Genomic DNA, 19,892 nt, shown 5'->3' with positions numbered 1-19,892 from the left:
ATTCCCTTAAAATGATTTAAAGTGACATTACATTTTTTAAAATTGTGGTTTAGGTTAAGGTTTACAGTGCAGAACATCAGTTTTCCATTCAATAATTCATAAAGATTTTGTTACAAATCATCCATTTCAATTTCTTGTGTCCATTCCTCCTTCCTCCCTAATTCTCTTGGCTTTGGGTAAATGCTACCCTTCTGGTCTTAAATGGTAGATTATTCTAAGGTGTGAACCTTGGTTGTAAAGTAACCAAATACTTTTTCATTACCAAAAAACCAACGTGGTGAGTTCAGTTCCAGATCTAAGAGTTGACTAAGGGACATAGTCTTAGGTATCTCACCAGTTTCTATCCGACCAATAAGCCTGGTCTCTTTTTTATGATTCTAAGTTCTGTTCCACATTTTTCTTCCATTCTATCCAGGGCCTTCTAGCGTTATTCTTTTCAGAGCAGTTGGTAGTGGTGGCTGAACATCATCCGGGTCTCCTGGTGTCAGACGTGTGGAGACTGATGTTTGCATGGTCCATTAGTCCACTGGACTAATTGCTTTCATTTAGTTGTTATCCAGTTGTCTTCCAGTTGTTATCATTCTTATTTCTTCCAGGTAGGAGAGACCAATGGTGGCAACTTAAGATGGCTGCTCACGAACTTTTAAAAGCCCAGTCACTACTTATCAATGCAGACTTAGAACACTGCCTTTGTGAACCATGTTATGCCAACGGACCTTGGTATCTCCCCAGACCATGGTATGGAATCCCTAGGCCCAGTCAAACATTCCCTCGTGTTGTTTGGTTTTCATAATTTTGTCCCCTGGATATTCCACTACATTCATGGTCTTTTTCCAGCAAAGGTAAAAACACATATGCAAATATTCTGTGAAACTTATATGTGTTCATAGGTATGCTCGGATTTTTCCTCCCTCCATCTGTTCAGATTGCCTGTCTCTCCAGCATCCATGTACAGATCACCACTCCAAATGGTGATCATGTAAGCAATAGTATTTGCCTGTTGCTTTTAATCCTTGCACACCTCCCAGAGCCCTCCCCTATTTTCCATCATTTTTTCTTAATTTCTATTTTATTGTGAACTTCCTTCCCTTTCACCCAAGTTTACAATTCTCAATAATCTAACCCGTGACTTCTCCCACATTCTCCCTCCTCCCCTTGGTAAGCAATCACAAAAGGACAAATATTCTTTTTTTTAAAAAATCATTTTATTGGGGGCTCATACAACTCTTATCACAATCCATACATACATCAATTGTATAAAGCACATTTGTATATTCATTGCCCTCGTCATTCTCAAAACATTTTCCCTCCATGTAAGGCCCTGGCATGAGCTCCTCATTTTTCCCCTCCCTCCTCATGCCCCCCTTCCTCATAAACCCTTGATAACTTTTAAATTATCATTATTTTGTCATGTCTTACACTGTCCGACGTCTCCCTTCACCCACTTTCTGTTGTCCATCCCCCAGGGAGGAGGTTATATGTAGATCCTTGTAATGGGTTCCCCCTTTCTAAGTCACCCTCCCTTCACCCTCTTAGTATCGCCACTCTCACCACTGGTCCAGAAGGGATCATCCGAAGGACAAATATTCTCTGAGACTACTATTATTAAAAGTAAAGAAATTATTTTCATACTAGAAAATGGTATTTTTACCATATAAATTTTACCAAAATAGTTATTTTTAAGAACTGAACTAATTATCTTGCACAGTACTTTGCATAATTAAGCAGCCAAAGAGAAGCGTTCTACTATCAAATATCTGAGAATAAGTTAGAATTTGCTGGTACAAAATTAGTTGCTTACCTTAAGATCACGATGAACAATGCATTTTTGATGACAATATTGTACAGCTGATACAATCTGAAATAAACATTTAGATAAAACACTCAAATTGATTTCATGTTACAAGCATACTGATTTTTTCACCACATGACCTCAAATATAGATAAACTATTAATGTTTATGGTAATAAAGTCACTACTCCTCTTATTTCAGAAAAGTATACCTAATAGAGTTAAAGCGATAAAAGTTATGTTCTTAAGTATGGAAAATGGAGAAACGTGATGTTCTCTTGCTAAAGAGGCTAAGTTATGCTTTTGTTAGGGTTTGTGATGATTAGCTGTTGTTATATTTCTCTGTTTACATGTATACAATTAGTAGTTGGTCATATAATTTACTTCTGTGTTAGAATAAAAGCTTTTGTGAATTACTATTTCAACATAATTGGCTTGGTTCTAAAATCAAAACTTTATTCTAGGAATTATTACAGATGTGTTCAAGGCATGCTGCCTTAGTGAAGCCAATTTACTGAGAATTTATCAACTCTTCATCTGTTCATATTAAACAGACCCAACAGAAGGGGCTTTTTGAAGCCTTAAAAAGAATCTGGTCATCAAAAAAATGATGGGATAAGGAAATTTAATCTTAACACCTGCTATTAATTCACTTAGGCAAAGTATTCCTCTGCTGTTACGCAGATTTTGTATGTGGCCATAATCTTTAAACAGTATATATGGTTCTTTAGAGGGAAACAAGGAAGCCACCTAACAAGATTAGCACCAAAAGAACAAATGAGGAATAAGTCTGTAATAGCGATGCACATAACAGTTATGAGTTACTTATACATTTAACTTATAATCTCAATCAATTAGAGGATTTGTTGTGTATGTATAATAATATCTGATACATTTCAATGCTATCAAAGTCAATTCTGACTCATTGTAATCCTAAGGACAGAGCACAACTGCCCCTGTGGGTTTCTAAGGTTGTAATTCATTAGGGGAGCAGAAAGCCTCATCTTGGTTGGGTTCAAATTGCAGATCTTGTGGTTAACAACACAACACAGTAACCTGCGAGGGCCCCAGGCTCATCTGTTATACAAGACAATCATTTTCATGTACAGTAGGACATTAAATCCTGCTGATTCACTTAAACATCAACACAGTTTGAATGCTCAATGTTGGTCAGGCATTTACAACAGGAGACAGAAATGGGATTTTTTTTAAGTCTGGAGATGATGTAACAGATGACTATGCTAACAGGAATGTGGGCTAAAAAGAAAAGAACTCCAAAGTAGTAAAAGTGATATTTTATCATTACAAAAATATTCTAATCTTTATCAACAAGTGGTTCAAAGATAGGAGGCATGAATTCAAAATAAAATCAATACACAATGAGTAATGTGTAATTCAAATATTCATTTCAATTCAACCTATATTTATTGAGTACTTGCTATACGCAAGAAAATGTGCTGGTTGCTAGGGGAATGCAAATATGAATTCAAACACTATATGGACTTCTGCCTTAAAGATCTTATAATCTAATTAATTAGAAAGAGAAAACAAGAATTTGGCTAACTATAAAACAGAGCAGAAGCAGAAGTACAGAGTAGTCAGGAATGGTGACCAAGAAAGAATAACTTCACTTGGAAATGCTTCTTGAAGTAGGAGCTACTTCATCTAAACTATACTTGAAGGATACCAAAAGAAACCAAAGTCATTGCCAGAGCCAATTCTGACCCGTTGTGACCAATAGGCTAGAGGAGAACTGACCATGGCTATTAAAGATGGTAAAGCTTTATGAAAGCCGACTGTGGAGAGGATGGCGGATGAACTGCTGGTTTTCGGATTAGCAGCCGAGCACGTAGCCACTCTGCCCTCAGGGATCCCTTCCTTTGAAGGCTAGTAATACTTTAAAATGTGGAGATTTGGGGTGGGGTGAGGCTAACTAGGATGGCAAAATACATGAACAATAATGAAACACGGTTGATTCATGTAACATGAGAAATTTCAGTGTGAGATGAAAATGGTGTTAAGTGAGAGTGTGACCTCAAAAACAGACTGGTAAAAACTTCTGAATTCTAAACCACACAGCTTTTATAGAACTACTGCACATTTTTAACACAGTGATTCTGAATGGCCCTGACCAATCTGAAATGTGAATCTCTAAAATATAGTGGATGTTAATGAATAATTGGAATACTGGGTTTCTTAAGCTACATGCTTAGAAATTCTAATATCTAATTGTTGTTAAATACATTAAAAACTCATTAGCCAAGAAGTACATACATTTTAAAGTGCATATTGATAAATGTTACTGAACAAACAATATAGGCTATATATAATGATGTTTTTTAAGTTGGTGGAAAATGGAATTAAAAGATAATGGAATAATTCTACAGAAACAGTAACTGGACTAATGGTTTCTTGAGGGTATAGTAGGGAAAGTTGGGTAGAAATGGGGGGCTAATAAAAATGATTACAATAAAGACAATTAACTGTGACAATGATTGTACAACTCTTCTTAATATGATTGAACTACTGAATTGTAGGATATGTGGATTATGTGCCAATAAAATTATTTTAAAAAAAGAAAATGGAATTATTCAACAAACTTTTCAAAGCCCCCTCATCTTTTGATATTTATTTTTGTTTCGTGGATGACAGAAATTTGCTGATATGGCGCTATCTTTTGCAAGTTACTTGCTTGGAGTAATCCAGTGAAGGCATGTTAGAGGACAATGATTTTGTTACCTAATATGACCAAAGTTCATGAATTTCGTATCACGTAAAATATTCTCTAGGAAAGCAGTTTCATAGCACTTTTGAAATCAACTTTCTGAGCCAAAGCCCTCATTCTGGTAAGATGGTTATAGAAAATGTGCTGCCTTCAGCATGTTTTCTCTTTGAACTCTGTAACAGACCAAATGTGGTGGTTTACACAGCTGTACTTGCCTAGCAGTGAGCAATTCTCTGTCATGAAAGTGAAGTTCTGGCATATTGTGCTTCTGACTCACTGCAGGAATTCCCATTCACAAACTCAAATTTTACTGCATCATTCAATGGTCAGGCACTCCCCTCTCAAAATTCTGTACTTCCCGAAAAGGGAAGTGGGAATTTCCTATTATGGATGTTGAAACCATGATTTACAACCAGCCCTGCAGTGAGTTAAAGACTACAAGCTCAGTGTTCTGCAGTGAGGTACAGCTGCTGGAGCTGCTTTTTAATGCCGTAGCCATCCCCAGGGTGTCAATAGTAGCCTTAGTACTGCAAGAGTGAATTAATACAATGATTTCCTTGTAGGTCCTCAAATCATAATGAATGCAGACAGTGCACAGGTGGTAATAAGTGGTCATAAATTGTCCTAGTGTCTTTGGCACCACATCTAATAGTAAGGTTAAGGATATATATGGTTAAGTATGTATATATATATATATATCCTTAACCTTACTATTAGATTTATATCTCTCTCTTCTTGACAATACAGTATATTCATTATTAAAATAAAAATAATAAAGTACAAAATAAAATTCACATTTTCCCACCTTTTATGAGTTTTAACTAAACCTATGTAAGAAAATAGTTCCTGGAAAATGAAGTTATTCCATATGAAATTTCAAAATAATTCAGATTTTGTTGCAAAAAGGCAAAGAACCTTAGTAATAATTTGGACCTATATAAAAATATCTGTGTCTCCCAAGCTTTTACCTCATTCTCACCCATTATCAAAGATGATTAGGTCTTTAAAACAGCAGGGATTTTCAGCTTCCTAATTCCATAGTGCCCCAGTATGTTTTTCTATAATAAGCTATTTAAAATGGGGAAACAGTAAGTAGTAATATACGCTATCATTTAAAGAGGAAAAAGCAATGTCCAATGGAATTTTCTTGCTGGTCTGCCAGGCAAACGATGGAGACGGGTGATGTTGAAAGAATAATGATACGCAATGCAATGGTTGTAGTGCCTTAAGGGTAAGCTAGCACTTTAGTCCTGGGACAGGAAAGAATCTAGCATTGTGAAGCTCAACAGGCTTCATTCAGTTTCTCAAGGTTGCTTCCTTCTTTCCCATTGCATTTAGAGCCAGATACTTTCAGTTGAATGCTTCTAAGGATCTACATTGAATAAAAGAACTATGTATGCTCTCTTTGGTATGTATCTTGCCCCAAATTGTGTTCCTAAAAGTAATAGTTCAGTGAGGTATTAATAATGCAGGTCTTTAAAACACATTTACTCACTTTAAAATAGTTCAAATAATTGGGTCATGCTTTGAGTTTTTTTGGGGAAAAAAAAAAGCCAAATATTAACTAGGTTTTTACATCTTCTTCCTTTCTGGATTTCTCAGATTTTTTAAGATAAGCTAACAGGCAGGTAAATTTCTTCTATCATTATTCTGTATTTTCTCACACATTTTGATGGCAGGGCCCCTGAAATCGTGGAGTAGGGTTCAAACTTAGGGGGAGACATATTGAACTGTTTTAAATGAATGATTTTAAACTCACTAGGGTAAAGTTTTGGGTACAGTTAAAAGTTTCCTACTGAAAATTCATTCCAGTAAATTTTATGAACATTATATAATTTATAATTTGTTGTTTTTATAGTGATGTATGTATAAAGTGTGACTATTTGAATAGTTCCATTTCTGAAAATAAAAAATAGAAATGTGCATTTAACTTACTTTTTCTTATTTATCATTTCTGTTAACAAGTCTTATTCAAGTTTAACTGGAAATATAAGTATCTTACCATATCCCTCTGCCACATTTGCAAGATTCCATGCCTATTTGGCTAAATAAAATTGACTATATTCTTTAGATCTACAAAAATATGAATTCTAAGCTCAACACATCTTAAATTAAAAAGGTAAATAAAACATAGACCTCTGAATAGTACACACGTATGCTGCACATATAAAGCTAAACAGACTCAGATTTTGGATAAAGCTCCAAAGGATCAAAACTTCCTGTTCTATCTCAATCTAATGTATATATCCATGACTCCCAAAGAGCTAGTAAGGTGAGTACTCCCTGTAAAAATTCACTATTTAAGACTATCTAATAATCATCTTCTGAAATTACTTTAAATTAAACTAAGAAAGATCAGATTTCATTTTCAGGAGCTTTCCATTCTTAAAACTTGTAGAAAGAAGGAATATATTTATTTTGAATATACCATATCCTCTCAGTTCCAGTTTGTGATACTGTTCATCAATAAACATACCATGAAACAATATTGAAAACTATTTTCCATACCTGCCTAAATTTTGCACGGGCCTCTTTCTCTTTCATTCTTCCATGGGCAACTAAGTAATCAAATACTTCACCTGAATTGGAAAGGTAAAGCAGGTAGTAAAACATACATGGACTGTCAATTTACAATATATACAATTTCAGGTTTTTGCCTTGTTTGGAAAACAAAACCAAAACTTTTGGCCTGCAATGTTCTTCTAGATCTATGTAAATCACAAATTAAAACGAGTAGAAAAAAAAGAGGGAAAAACCATACAGAATTGTGTACCTGTAGCCACTTATATCTTAGCAAAACTCTTTTCAAATGCCATAAAAACATAACCAAGGAAACATGCTTTATGTTTTCAAGTATCACGTAAAAATACAGTCAACTCTTCATTATCCATTCTAATAATGGGAAGCCCCACACAGGCAAGTAAAAATTAATTTTAGCTTTGCATTGGGAGCCTACATTTCAAACAAAATAATGAAATCATATTATAATTCCTCTCTTAAATTTTACCATCATATAGTCTTGTTCAAATTCTATCTATTCCCAATAATAATGATTTCTTCTTTACCCTTCTGGCTAGTGATTATGTTTATTTCTATTCTCATGTCACATATTTGGATACTTAAATTACATAGAGTTAAATTATTCTTGTGTGTGCCTACTACTCCAAATGAACTTTAAACTAGTTGTACACCATTATGATGTACATACTTTATTTGTACCCTCATTCCCATGGCAGAACAAAATGGATTGCCAATAAAAAATTGTTGAAATAATTTGCAAGTAACTAGAAACTGAAGAAATATTCTACTAATTTCATTGTCTTCTGCAAAAGCCTACAAGTTTGTTTCTTTTCATTTTCTTTTGTCAATAGTGAAATAGTGAATTACACTTAGATACATTAACAGTAAAATATTAACTCTAGTACGAGAGAGTTAAGAAATCTATGTCCTTATAACGTAGCTTATACTTAGAAATATGTGATTATTAAAAACTCATAAAGTGGCTTAGAGTACTTATAAAGCTCAGCAGAGCTGTTAAAAACTCATGGTTAAGAATCAGTACAATTTGTGTCTGAAATCTGGTTTATCTATACGAATAGCTATTGGGTGACGTTAGAAAAATTCTTTAACTTCATTAAGACCTAATTTCTATCTTGTGCCTGCTGCCTCACATGGGTGTTGTGAGGATTAAATGAAACAATGCATGTGCCAGCATAGTAACTGATATATGGTAAGCACTCAATAGATGACAGATTGTACCTATGCAGGTACTATATATACATTATACAATGTAATATCTTCCTAGGATTAATTAAAACTTTCAAAATAAATATGTACTGGATGTATGTCAGATGAAACTCATACATCTACTATGTTAGACAGTATGTCACATCAAACATTCTTAAGTGTTTAAAATGGATGATAAGAACAGAGAAATGAATGGATGTTCCAGTTCACCTGTCATAGCAGTTGATCACAGTTTACTTCTAGATATCTGAGTTGAAGCAGGGAAACATGTAGCCAAGAGTTTAAAATGTGGGGTTACCCTTTGAGCTCTGTCTGGAATGCTCATTTGCCAGATATTTAAGCAACTCATTTGCCAGATATTTAACTTAATTTATTATATGTTATGCATTTATGATTTGCCTCAACTAGAATGCAATCTTCCCGAGGGCAGGTACTTTGTCTTTGAGCACCACTGTATACTTGTGGACCCAGACTATTATTTGGTACACAGAAAACATTTAATAAATGGTTTGCATAAACAAAGGCAGGGATAAACACACCATCCCCGAGTAGCCCTGACATCTACTTTTAATGGGCTACTTTGGACTAATGATGGCTTAAATTCATCAGGAGATGCTTGCTTTCCCAATCTCTATACCTCCTGCCTTATTAATGTGCCAAAATCAACTCGTCTATTCCTAGCAAAGAGGCAGTATGATTCTATTTTTGTGTGCAATTCAGCTTCAATTTAAAAATATCTAGAAATTTTATAGGAAAAAGCGTTTTATTTTCCATAATTACCTCACCATTTTGTACAGATTAAAAAAGCAAGAAAAATGCTTCTAATTTACTGCCATTGAACCATGCTGGTTTTGTTATAAGGCTGCTGACTGGCAAGTTCCCAGAGCTAAAGACACTCTATGACCAGGAATCAGACTGAATGGATGGGGCTGAATTCCATACCTAATAATACTATACATCGTCCCTCCTGGCTCTGTTACTGAAGGAGAACAGTGATAACCACCTCCCTTGGCTCTGTGTTAGTCTAGCCATTGCTCCCCGTCATTACCACCAATAGAGAGTTGACTGTACTTAACATTCCTCATTAAAACTGTATGCATGTTAATATTAACACAGCCTTGAGGACTTTTATAAAAACAGAAGAGTCCACAAATTGTTGTGTGCCATTTAGTTGATTCCAATTTATAGTGAGCCTGCAAGGACTGACAGAACTGCCCCACAGCGTTTCCTAGACTGTATTCTTTACAGAGACAGATCACCAAGTCTTTTCTCCCACAGAGCAGTTGGTGGGTACAAACCCCTCTCCCCAAAGTTTAGATCAAAAGTAAAGGAAAAAAGAGTCTCACTGAACTAATAATAGCTCTAGGATTCCCAAACTGCACATTATTATAGAACTCTAACTAAAGGCTAGGGAAAAAATTTAAGAAACAGAAATAGTTCATTTTGTGATGATTGTGATTTATAGTTTTACTACGAACCTTTATTCTATACAAATTTGCATGGCTGTTATTAATGCAATTTTAAAATCAAGCTGCTTCAAGATAAAACAACTTTGCAAAAGTACAAATCAACTGAAGCATTCAATCTCTTTAGACAACTAAGAAAGCAAAAAATTAATTAATATTTGTAATTTTTTAGAAATCTAAGGTAGTACAAAAGCATATGGCACAGATGTTTACAATAAATAAACCTTTCTTTTATATATACATATAAATTGAGTTACCATAAATATATAACTATTAAACTATTAGCTAAAAGGGCTCAACACTTAGTTTTTCTATTGAAGAAAATTGCTGAATATTGAATAGCCAGTCAATGTAGTTTAATTTCAGCTACCTCCCTCTTTTTCAGTTGTTTAAATTCTGAGCTCCTAATACCACCTTGTAAATATTCCTTTTTACTAAGTAAATTATTTAACCCCATAAATTTTAAGCCTGTTTCTGAGAAAAGGAAACCCTATGCCTGAAAGAACAGCTATTTTGAGTTGATATCTCATTTGATGCAAAGGGCAGAAGAGAATTCCTGTTACATACAAGTGTTTAAAGATCATTCTATAGCAGTCAAAATATACATTATACTATATGACCAATAATATCTTGCTATTTCCTTGCCATCTCAATCTCCTACTTTATATGAAACTACATAGATACAGACTTTTAAAAGTGGAAATATTTTATGGATTGTTCAGAAAATATTTGCTTATTTAGAATTTATCATATATGAATAACCAGTGGAATAAACATATAACCCAGGACATGCTTTTACTAGAAACTTCAAGAAATATGTACTGTATTTGAGGCCTTCGCTGCTTATAATCAAAAGTATGTAGTCATTATCGCATTATGGTATATAGGTTTCCCCCCTATGTGAAAGTATAGCGTTTCCATGCAAGTCAAAGAGAAATAGCCTAAAAGAGAAGTGGGATTACCATTAATTTATATGGGGACTTTTTGAGCATTGCCAGACCCAAAATTCAACCTACAAAATCATACCAAATAACACAGAAAAGCTAAGGTAACACTAACATACAGTGTTCCACAGACACAGTTCACAGCTGTGGTGGCTCCACACCAAGATGATAACAGTGCTCTCGCTGCTCTGGACTGCGAGCTGCAAAACAAATGCTGAACACCAACTATTTTACCTTTTGTCGTAAAAGTCAAATCCTTTTCAGATTTCCCTCAGATAGTGAAAGCAGGTACTAGTGTAGGTATTTTGTTAAACAGAGTGGCATAAAGCAAACTTTCCAAAAGCAGGGAGTACCTGTATTATTATAATAATACTTAGATCAGAGAACAAAAATATTCACATATGACAATGTGAATTTAGAGTTTTGGAAGCTACCCTGAAGCAATTTTAACTAAGAAAATATTCAATAATTCAATGTAGACTAAATGAGTCTTCAAAGCAAACACAGAATTTTTTAAAGACATACTTTAAAGGCATTTTAACAAAACAATAGACCCATGAACAATAATGAAGATAAATGTATTATAATGAACATTTAGGCACTGATAATTTCACATGGCTCATCAAAGGAAACTTTTCAATCCTTTTCATCCTTACCCCCACTGGCGTATTCCATGACTAAATAGAGGGTCTTCTCTGTTTCAATAACTTCAAATAATTTTACTGAAAAAAGAAATCAGAGATATGACTCTATAATTGTTAGCATAGTCTGAGGGTGCTTCAAGTAATTTAAGGTAACACAAAACCAAAGAGAAATGTACAAAAATAATTAATTGTGATTTAAAAAATTTAAAAGATCCCAAGTGTTATTATTTCCATAGGAAAGCAAACCCCCCACCCCCCAAAAAAACACTGCTAAATGATTTGAAACCAACTGCTATTTCAAAAGGTAGTTAAATGTTTGGGGTAAAATAAAATTGCTTTATTCCAATCAAAATAAGGTAAACAAAAGGAGACTTTTAACATTAGAATAATCAAATGAAAGTTAACAAAGCTTAAATGAGACTTATTTAATGTTGTTATCTTTGGCGTAGGAAGGAAAATTTTAAAGAATTTAAAAACAATTATGTAATGTTATTAAAGTATATGGTAAAAACTACTAACAAATTATTTTTTTTAATTCACGCTAATATATTCGATAAAGATAAATTAAAAAAAAATCATTTTATTGGGGGCTCTTACAGTTCTTATCACAATCCATGCATACATCCATTGTGTCAAGCACATTTGTACAACTGTCATCATTTTCTTTTTTTTCCCAATGGTTTCACCTGCATTTTTTTCTTTTTAATCATTTATTGGGGGCTCGTACAATTCTTATCACAATCCATACATCCATCCATTGTGATAAGCACATTTGTACATAAGTTGCCATCATCATTCTCAGAACATTTTCTTTCTACTTGAGCCCTTGGTATCAGCTCATATTTTCCCCTCCCTCCCCGCACCTTGATAATTTATAAATTATTATTATTATTTTGTCATATCTTACACTGTCCAAAATCTCCCTTCACCCACTTTTTTTTTGTCCATCCCCCAGGGAGGGGGGTTATATGTAGATCCTTGTGATCGGTTCCCCCACTCTCAGCCCTGGTCCTGAGGGGTTCATCTGTCCTGGATTCCCTGTGGTTCCATTTCCTATCTGAACCCGTGTACATCCTCTGGTCTAGCCAGATTTGCAAGGTAGAAATGGGATGATAGTAGGGGGAGGAAGCATTAAAGAACTAGAAGAAAGTTGTATGTTTCATCATTGCTGTGCCCTAACTGTCTCGTCTCCTCCCCGCAACCCTTCTGTAAGGGGATGTCTAGTTGCCTACAGATGGGCTTTGGGTCTCTACTTTGCACTCCCCCTTATTCACAATGATATGATTTTTTGTAACGATAAAATTTTTAAATGTGGGAAAAAACAAGGTTTTTTAAACAGATTCAAATAATTGTTTTACACTTACTATAATCAAATTACTTCATATAATAATGTACTTGATAAAACACAAAAATTGGAAATAATTGCAATTTTAAATTGCAGTCATTTAAAATATATTTTGTTGCCTATAGCCTATGCTCAAACACAAATATATATTATCAAATTATATGAAATTCATTTTTCATAAATACCTAAACAGCTACAAACTCTATAGGGAAATTTGGTAAGGAGTCAAAAAAATAAAACAAACAGTTTTCTATGTATTTAATTCCAAATCATATGCATACTTTCAGTGAAGACTGCAAAATATTAGTAAACTGCATTTGTAGACTTAGTTTTTTTTTTTGTTAAAAAATAACTTTTTACCCAAAGTAAGACTTTTTCACTTTATCACTCATATTATCGCTTTTCTTCTGTTTATATAAAATACTTTAAAATCATAGTTTTTCAAATGAATACTCATCATTAAAAATTACATATGTAAATCTCTTACCTATATTAGGATGATTCAGTATCTTCATGATTCGTACTTCTCGGAACAACTGTTAAAGAAAACAAGTAAATATGTTTCTATTAACAAAGAAGAGGGAAATGAGAATAAAAAAGGGAAGGCTAACACAGCAAGCTTGTTTAAGTTACTGAACGCAAACATGATGATTTAATATGTAACCGCCACATAATTCACACTGTACAGTTAAGAGAGAGTTAACAACAGTAGGGTAGTGAGTGGATCAAAATATCCCTCTGAAGAAATTCACCTGCTTAGAAGACACTACAAGATCCTTGCAATGAACTGAGGAACAAACAATGTTTCCTGTTTCTCAGTTCCAACAGGCTGTGTAACCTACACTGAAACACTGAAGCTGCTGAGACTTGGTTTCCAAAATAATTTTAATTATATACACTTAAATTCATCAAATAATTCTAGAGTCCTGTGGCTCTGTCTGTGTGTGGACTGAGTATGCAATCCACAATCAAGCTTATACTCTATTCCCAGGAATAAAAGAAAAAGACTATGGAAATAAAACTGAATGGTCTTTCATATAATCTCCATCTGTCCCCAAACCATCTTCCTTGGGTGCCCGATTCCAAGTCATCTCTATTAATTGGTTAGATATTCCTTGAAAGATTGAAAACTATAGCCTATATATAAGTAAAAAATGAAGAGGAAACAATTTGTAGCAGCATTTTTAAGGAAACTTATAGAAAGATATTTAAAGATAACAAAAATATCAACCACTTAATATAAAACCAATACAAATGGAAAACAAATCCCCCTCCCAGAGAAGAATGCAGTATAGAAAACAGCACTGAAGACAGCCCATGTAGAGTGGCAGGTGTGCCCAGACCACTCAGGAGCAAACTAGGACTGAGGGAAGGAGGGAGGGAGGGAGGGAGAGAGAGAGAGAAAGAGAGAGAGAAAGAACCACATCCTGGCCCACCAAGCCTAAGGACAACATTCCTGCTCAGAGCAGTCAATGCACAGAGAGGACCATGAGGGTGGCCCCACCATGAGACATTCCCTAACTGACCCACAGCACTACTGGGGATAGTGCGGGAATTGTGCCTGGTCTGACCCCCAACACCAGAGCACAACACAAAGGGAGTGCAACAAAGCAGCAAGGGGAGCAAAGCAACTAAGTCCTCGAGGATTCTCGAAAAGAGACTTCTGACTCAGGAGGCAGGGCTTGGCACCTCATCAGAATTGATCGGAAAACATTAAAAAGGGTCAGCAAACAGGCCTGGAACTATTTATAGGCTTTTAAAAAAATGTCTATCTATATAAGATAGGCAGGATTGTTTACAATCCTGAAGAGAAAACAATGGGGCCCACAGTTCTAGGGAGACATGTGGGGGAATGTGGAAGAGGGGGATGTGGGGGAAATGGTGGGGGAAGCCAACAAACCCAGGGACAAGGGAACAAAAAAAAAAAGATCTAAAATCGATGGCGGGGAGGGCGTAGAATGCCTGGTTGAATTTGATCAAGTGCAATATAGCAAAGAGGAATTACAGAGAGCCAAATGACAGTTGAGCATGATAGTGTGACAAGAGGAAAGTAAAATGAAAGAAAGGAAAGAACTTGGAGGCAAAAGACATTTTTAGAGGAATAAATATAGGCATGTATATATGTAAATATATTAATATATAATGATACAGACATAGGTCTATGTACATATATTTATATGTTAAGTATTAAGGTAGCAGATGGATATCAGGCCTCTACTCAAGTCCTCCCTCAATGCAAGAACACTGTTCTAATAACCTGGCATTCTGTGATACTCACCTTTCCAAACTCATGGCTGAAGACAAAATGGGTGCATAAGCAAATGTGGTAAAGAAAGCTGATAGTGCATGGTTATTACAAGATACAGAGTCTGGGGTCTTAAAGGCTTGAAGTTAAACAAGCGGCCATCTAGCTGAGAAGCAACAAAGCCCACATGGAAGAAATACACCAGCCTGGATAATCATGAGGTGTCTATAGGATCAGGTATCAGGGATCAGGAAACCCAAAACACATAATCAAACTGATGCAAACAAGCGGAATTGAAGTGCAGACCCAAAGCCCATCTGCAGACAATTGGACCTTCCTCACAGAAGGGACACAAGAAAGGACAAATCAGCCAAGGGTGCAGTATAGCACCCACGAAGTATACAACATTCCTTTAGTTCTTGAATGCTTCCTCCCCCTCATTATCATAACCTCAGTTCTACCTTACAAATCCAGCTAGACTGGAGCATGTACACTGGTACAGATAAGAGCTCTCGACATGCAGAAACCAGGACAGATAACCGCCTCAGAACAGTAATGGTAGTGATACCATAATGGTTGGGGGATGGCGGGGGGTGGGGTGGTGGGGGAGAATGGGGAGAAAGGGAGAACCGATCACAATGGCTGACATATAATCGCCCCCTCCCCAGGGGGATGAACAACAGAAACGTGGGTGAAGGGAGACAGCTGATGGTGTAAGATATGAAAATAATAATACATAATTTATCAATGGTTCATGACGGTGGGAGAGGGAGGGAAAAAAGAGGAGCTGATCCCAAGGGCTCAAGTGGAAAGAAAATGTTTTGAAGATGATGGCAACATGTACAAATGTGCTTGATACAACTGATGTATAGATTGTTGTAAAAGGTGTAAGAGCCCCCAATAAAATTATTTATAAAGAAACAACACAAATGGAAAACAGATCACTGGAAACATGAGAAATATCCGGTCAATTTTTTGAAACTATGATTTGACTCCCCCCCATGCCCATTTTGTCTTTTGGTATATTAGGTTGAAAAAATCACCTTCAAAAAAATAGAAGAAACAAGAAAAGATATTAACAAAGATATATTTTATGGCATGGGTGTTTTCAAAATAAACTCTATTTTCAGAAGTGTGTGATGTTCTAGTTAATTTTCAGCCTTAAAGTAAATGGTAAGTAAATTCTGTGGCACTCATAAATCATATTGGACAAGAACGGCTACACTCCTACTATTCTTTATTTTGATCTATCTTGTAGTTTTCACTGTTTATAAATACTCCCTTCATGTGAAAAATATTCTTTCTTAAAATACTAATTTTAATGAGACAATTAATTTTAAAAATGTAATACGTACTAAGAGTAAAATTCACTACACATTAAAAACTTTGGTTTTCACAATGAGTTCATTATAACTTTATATTACAATGTACAGTCATGTACTAAAATCCAAAACAAAAATGAAGCAAGAAACTAACAATATCAACTATTGCAATGATGTAGAGTGACGGAAACTCTCTTTCATTGCTGGCAGGAATGTAAAAGGAATGATCATTTTGGAAGATGGTCCGGCAATTTCTCATGAAGTTAAAATCTTATCATAAGATGTAGCAATCAATCAACATTATCTTACATTCTAGATGTTTTATGTATTACTAGACTTTTGAAGATGCAGCTACTACTGATAGAACAAATTATCCAGGGTACAAGAACAAGTAAAAATACATCATATGTTTAATAGTTTAGGGCTGGTATTTATTACTATGTGAAAACAATCAAGGAACACTTAACTTGAATCTAAGAACAATTAGTTCTTATGACATGGCCCTATTTGATTCTCACCCTTATTAAGAGATAACTGAAGATAATGGAACTATAGCAAAGTGTAGTGAAGCAATCAGGTAATGCCTGGCTATCAGAGAGAATAGCATCTGGGGCCTCAAAGACTTGCCTTAAGACAAGCAGACTTTTAAAATTATTATTACTAAATACTTTTATTGGGGGGGGGGTGCAGCTCTAATCACAATCCATACATTCATCCATTGTGTCAAGCACATTTGTACATATGTTGCCATCATCATTTTCAAAGCATTTTCTTTCTACTTGAGCCCTTGCTATCAGCTCATTTTCCCCCTCCCTCCAGTACCCTCCTCCTTCCTTCATGAACCCTTGATAAATTACAAATTATTTTCATATCTTACATCGTCCGCTGTCTCCCTTCACCCACTTTTCTGTTGACCGTCCCCCTGGGAGTGGGTTATATGTCAATCCTTATGATCCATTCACCCTTTCTCCTCCCACCTTCCCCTTCCACTTCTGGTATCTCTATTCTCATTATTGGTCCTGAGAGGTTTGTCTGTCCTGGTTTCCTTGTGTTGCAGGCTCTTATCTGTAGCAGTGTACATGTTCTGGTCTAGTCAGATTTTTAAGGTAAAATTGAAGTCATGATAGTGGGGGCAGGAAGCATTAAAGAACCAGAAGAAAGTTGTATATTTCATCAGTGCTGTGCTGCACACTGACTGGCTTGTCTCTTCCTTGTGATCCTTCTGTAAGGGGATGTCCAATTGTCTACAGATGGGCTTTGGGTCTCCACTCCGAACCCCCTTCGCATTTCTATGTTTTTTTTGTTCTGGGTCTTAGATGCCTGATACCTGATCCCATCGATACCTCATGATTACACAGGCTGGTGTGCTTCTTCCACGCAGGCTTTGTTGCTTCTTAGCTAGATGGGCGCTTGTTTGTCTTCAAGCCTTTAAGACGCCAGACACTATATATTTTGATAGCTGGGTACCAGCTTTCTTCACCACATTTGCTTATGCACCCTTTTTGTCTTCAGCAATCGTGTTGGGAAGGTGAGCATCACGGAATGCCGGATTATTAGAACAAAGTGTTCCTGTGTTGAGGGAGTACTTGAATAGAGGTCCAATGTCCATCTGCTACCTTAATACTTAACACATAGATATAAGTACATGGATCTATTTTCCTATAGTTACATATAAATATTTATATATGTACATGTCTGTATTTAGACTTCTACAAATGCCCTTTGCCTCCTAGTTCTTTACTCTATTTCCTTTTACTTTCCTCTTGTCCCATTATCATGTTCAGTCTTCATTCAGCTTTCAGTAATTCCTCGCTGTTACACTGCCCTTGATTAAGCCCCACTAGACATCCTTGTTGTTCTCTTGTCTCTGGGTTGGTTGACCACTCCCCTTCCTTTATCCCACCTCCCCTTCTCCCGTGACCCCCAGAACCATTGGTTCTGTACAAGCAGCCATTTAAGTAAGGTGTCAGCTGTGAGGAACAGAAGGATTTCTCTTAAGTTGTCTCCCCAAAATATATGCCAGACTTAGCTTGAGAATGACTGTTCATTAGGTGGCGAAAATAGGTCAGAGGTTATTCTCCCTAACATCAGCCATCTAGACTATAGTCTGACTCACCCTAAATAAGACCCACTCCCTTCTGATAAGGATAGTGGTTGTCTGTTTATTTGTAGGAGATACCAGAGAGGTCAAACCCGCCCAAGTGTGACCAAGGATAGGTAGCCATTATCAGCTGTCTAGATCAAGCAGACACCACTGTTTATCTATCCCACAACAAATGTGGGCACACCCCTGGGTCATCCCCTCCTATTGATTGCATTGCCAATGTTGCTACCCCTCCTGGTGACTTAGGTTATTGTCTGCTATCAGGGGACTTGCATGTCCCCCAGAATAGTAGTTGTCTGTTTTATTATATGAGACACCAGAGTGATCAAACTTGTTCTAGAATGAATTGTATTGCCCCTTTCTGTGATGTATGACGGTAATCAGATCCCCCTAAAGTGATATGATGCGTGGTTAGCAATAAATAATGAGGCTCCCTGGTTCTCGAGGGGGTGGCTGGCCGAGGATGGCTGGAGAAGGTGGCTAAGGAGTACAAGGCAGCGGCTTCTTCTCTGATGGCTGAGCCCCCTCCACGAGAACCATCAAGTGGGGCTGAGGTGAGCGATGCTACCATGAATTGCGTCTGACTCCATTACTTGACTCCATCTTTTAACTCTCATGCTCTCTATGACTTTACTATAACCTCTACTTATTATCGCTGTACAATTGCGCCTACTGAAGCTGTGATGTTTTGTGGGGTTCCCTCTTCCCTTTAACCCCACAGTCAGCTAAGTCCACATGGAGGCAGTACATAGCTGGAATTTGTATTTTGCCATATATATGCCCAGACCCATCCATGAAAGCTTTAAGATTTTAACCTTGGCTGATACTGTGATGTTTCTTTTACAGGGAAATCTTGATCAGTGGCCACATGGCTAATTCTTACTATTTAGCCATTTTTCTTGATCCTGCTTTCTGATTCCATACATTCCTGGTTGTTCAATGGATTTGCAATAAACTTCCAAGATGAAGGAAAATTTCTTATTCATTGTTTGTCTGAACTCTTAGCTTGCATTCCTTTTATTAAACAAAAAATAAGCTCTAAAAACACATGCCAAGTTCAGCTACTAAAACACCTTTAAAGACCTATGCCAGTGGTTTCACAGCGTGGGCCATCCGTAACCAGGAACTCGTGGGAGAGTCAGCCGATTGTTTTTCTAATGTTGAACTATCATTGCATAACTGGCATAAATCCCACTTCATTATGATGTATTATTTTATTGATATATTGTTGAGTTCTACTGGATTTTCATCAGGGATACAATTTAGTCATTTTCTTTCTATTGATGTTTCTGCTTAGTTTTCTAACAGGGTTGTAGTTGTACCATAAAATGATTTTGAGATTTTCCCATCATTTTCTAAATTCTGGAATAGTCTGGGTAGAACTGGTATCAGTTCTTTTCTGAAAATTTGGTAGAATTCACCAGTGAAGTCTCTGGGCCCAGACTTTTGTTGTTGTTGAGAGTGTTTTCTTTTTTTTTTTTTTACATTTTATTAGGGGCTCATACAACTGTTACCCCAATCCATACACACATCAATTGTGTAAAGCGCATTTGTACATC

General features: G+C 36.0%; 1 protein-coding gene and 1 pseudogene across 1 annotated transcript in view; both read right to left on the bottom strand.

The window, feature by feature from the left end:
• The window catches only part of MARK1 (microtubule affinity regulating kinase 1), a 160,956-nt gene that overhangs the window by 54,897 nt on the left and 86,167 nt on the right, over positions 1-19,892 (bottom strand). Inside the window, exons 5-8 of the mRNA XM_004699909.3 lie at positions 13,150-13,198; positions 11,330-11,395; positions 7,025-7,095; positions 1,802-1,858 (exon numbers count right to left, since the gene is read on the bottom strand). Of these exons, the coding sequence (XP_004699966.2) occupies positions 1,802-1,858; positions 7,025-7,095; positions 11,330-11,395; positions 13,150-13,198 (243 nt within the window). The remainder of the gene's footprint in view (positions 1-1,801; positions 1,859-7,024; positions 7,096-11,329; positions 11,396-13,149; positions 13,199-19,892) is intronic.
• LOC115872331 lies at positions 19,206-19,446 on the bottom strand (annotated as a pseudogene).

Source organism: Echinops telfairi, unplaced genomic scaffold, assembly GCF_000313985.2.
Source record: "Echinops telfairi isolate 266 unplaced genomic scaffold, ASM31398v2 ScPeMD7_7424;HRSCAF=8462, whole genome shotgun sequence".
NCBI lineage: Eukaryota > Metazoa > Chordata > Mammalia > Afrosoricida > Tenrecidae > Echinops > Echinops telfairi.
This window is presented reverse-complemented; position numbering and strand designations above follow the sequence as displayed.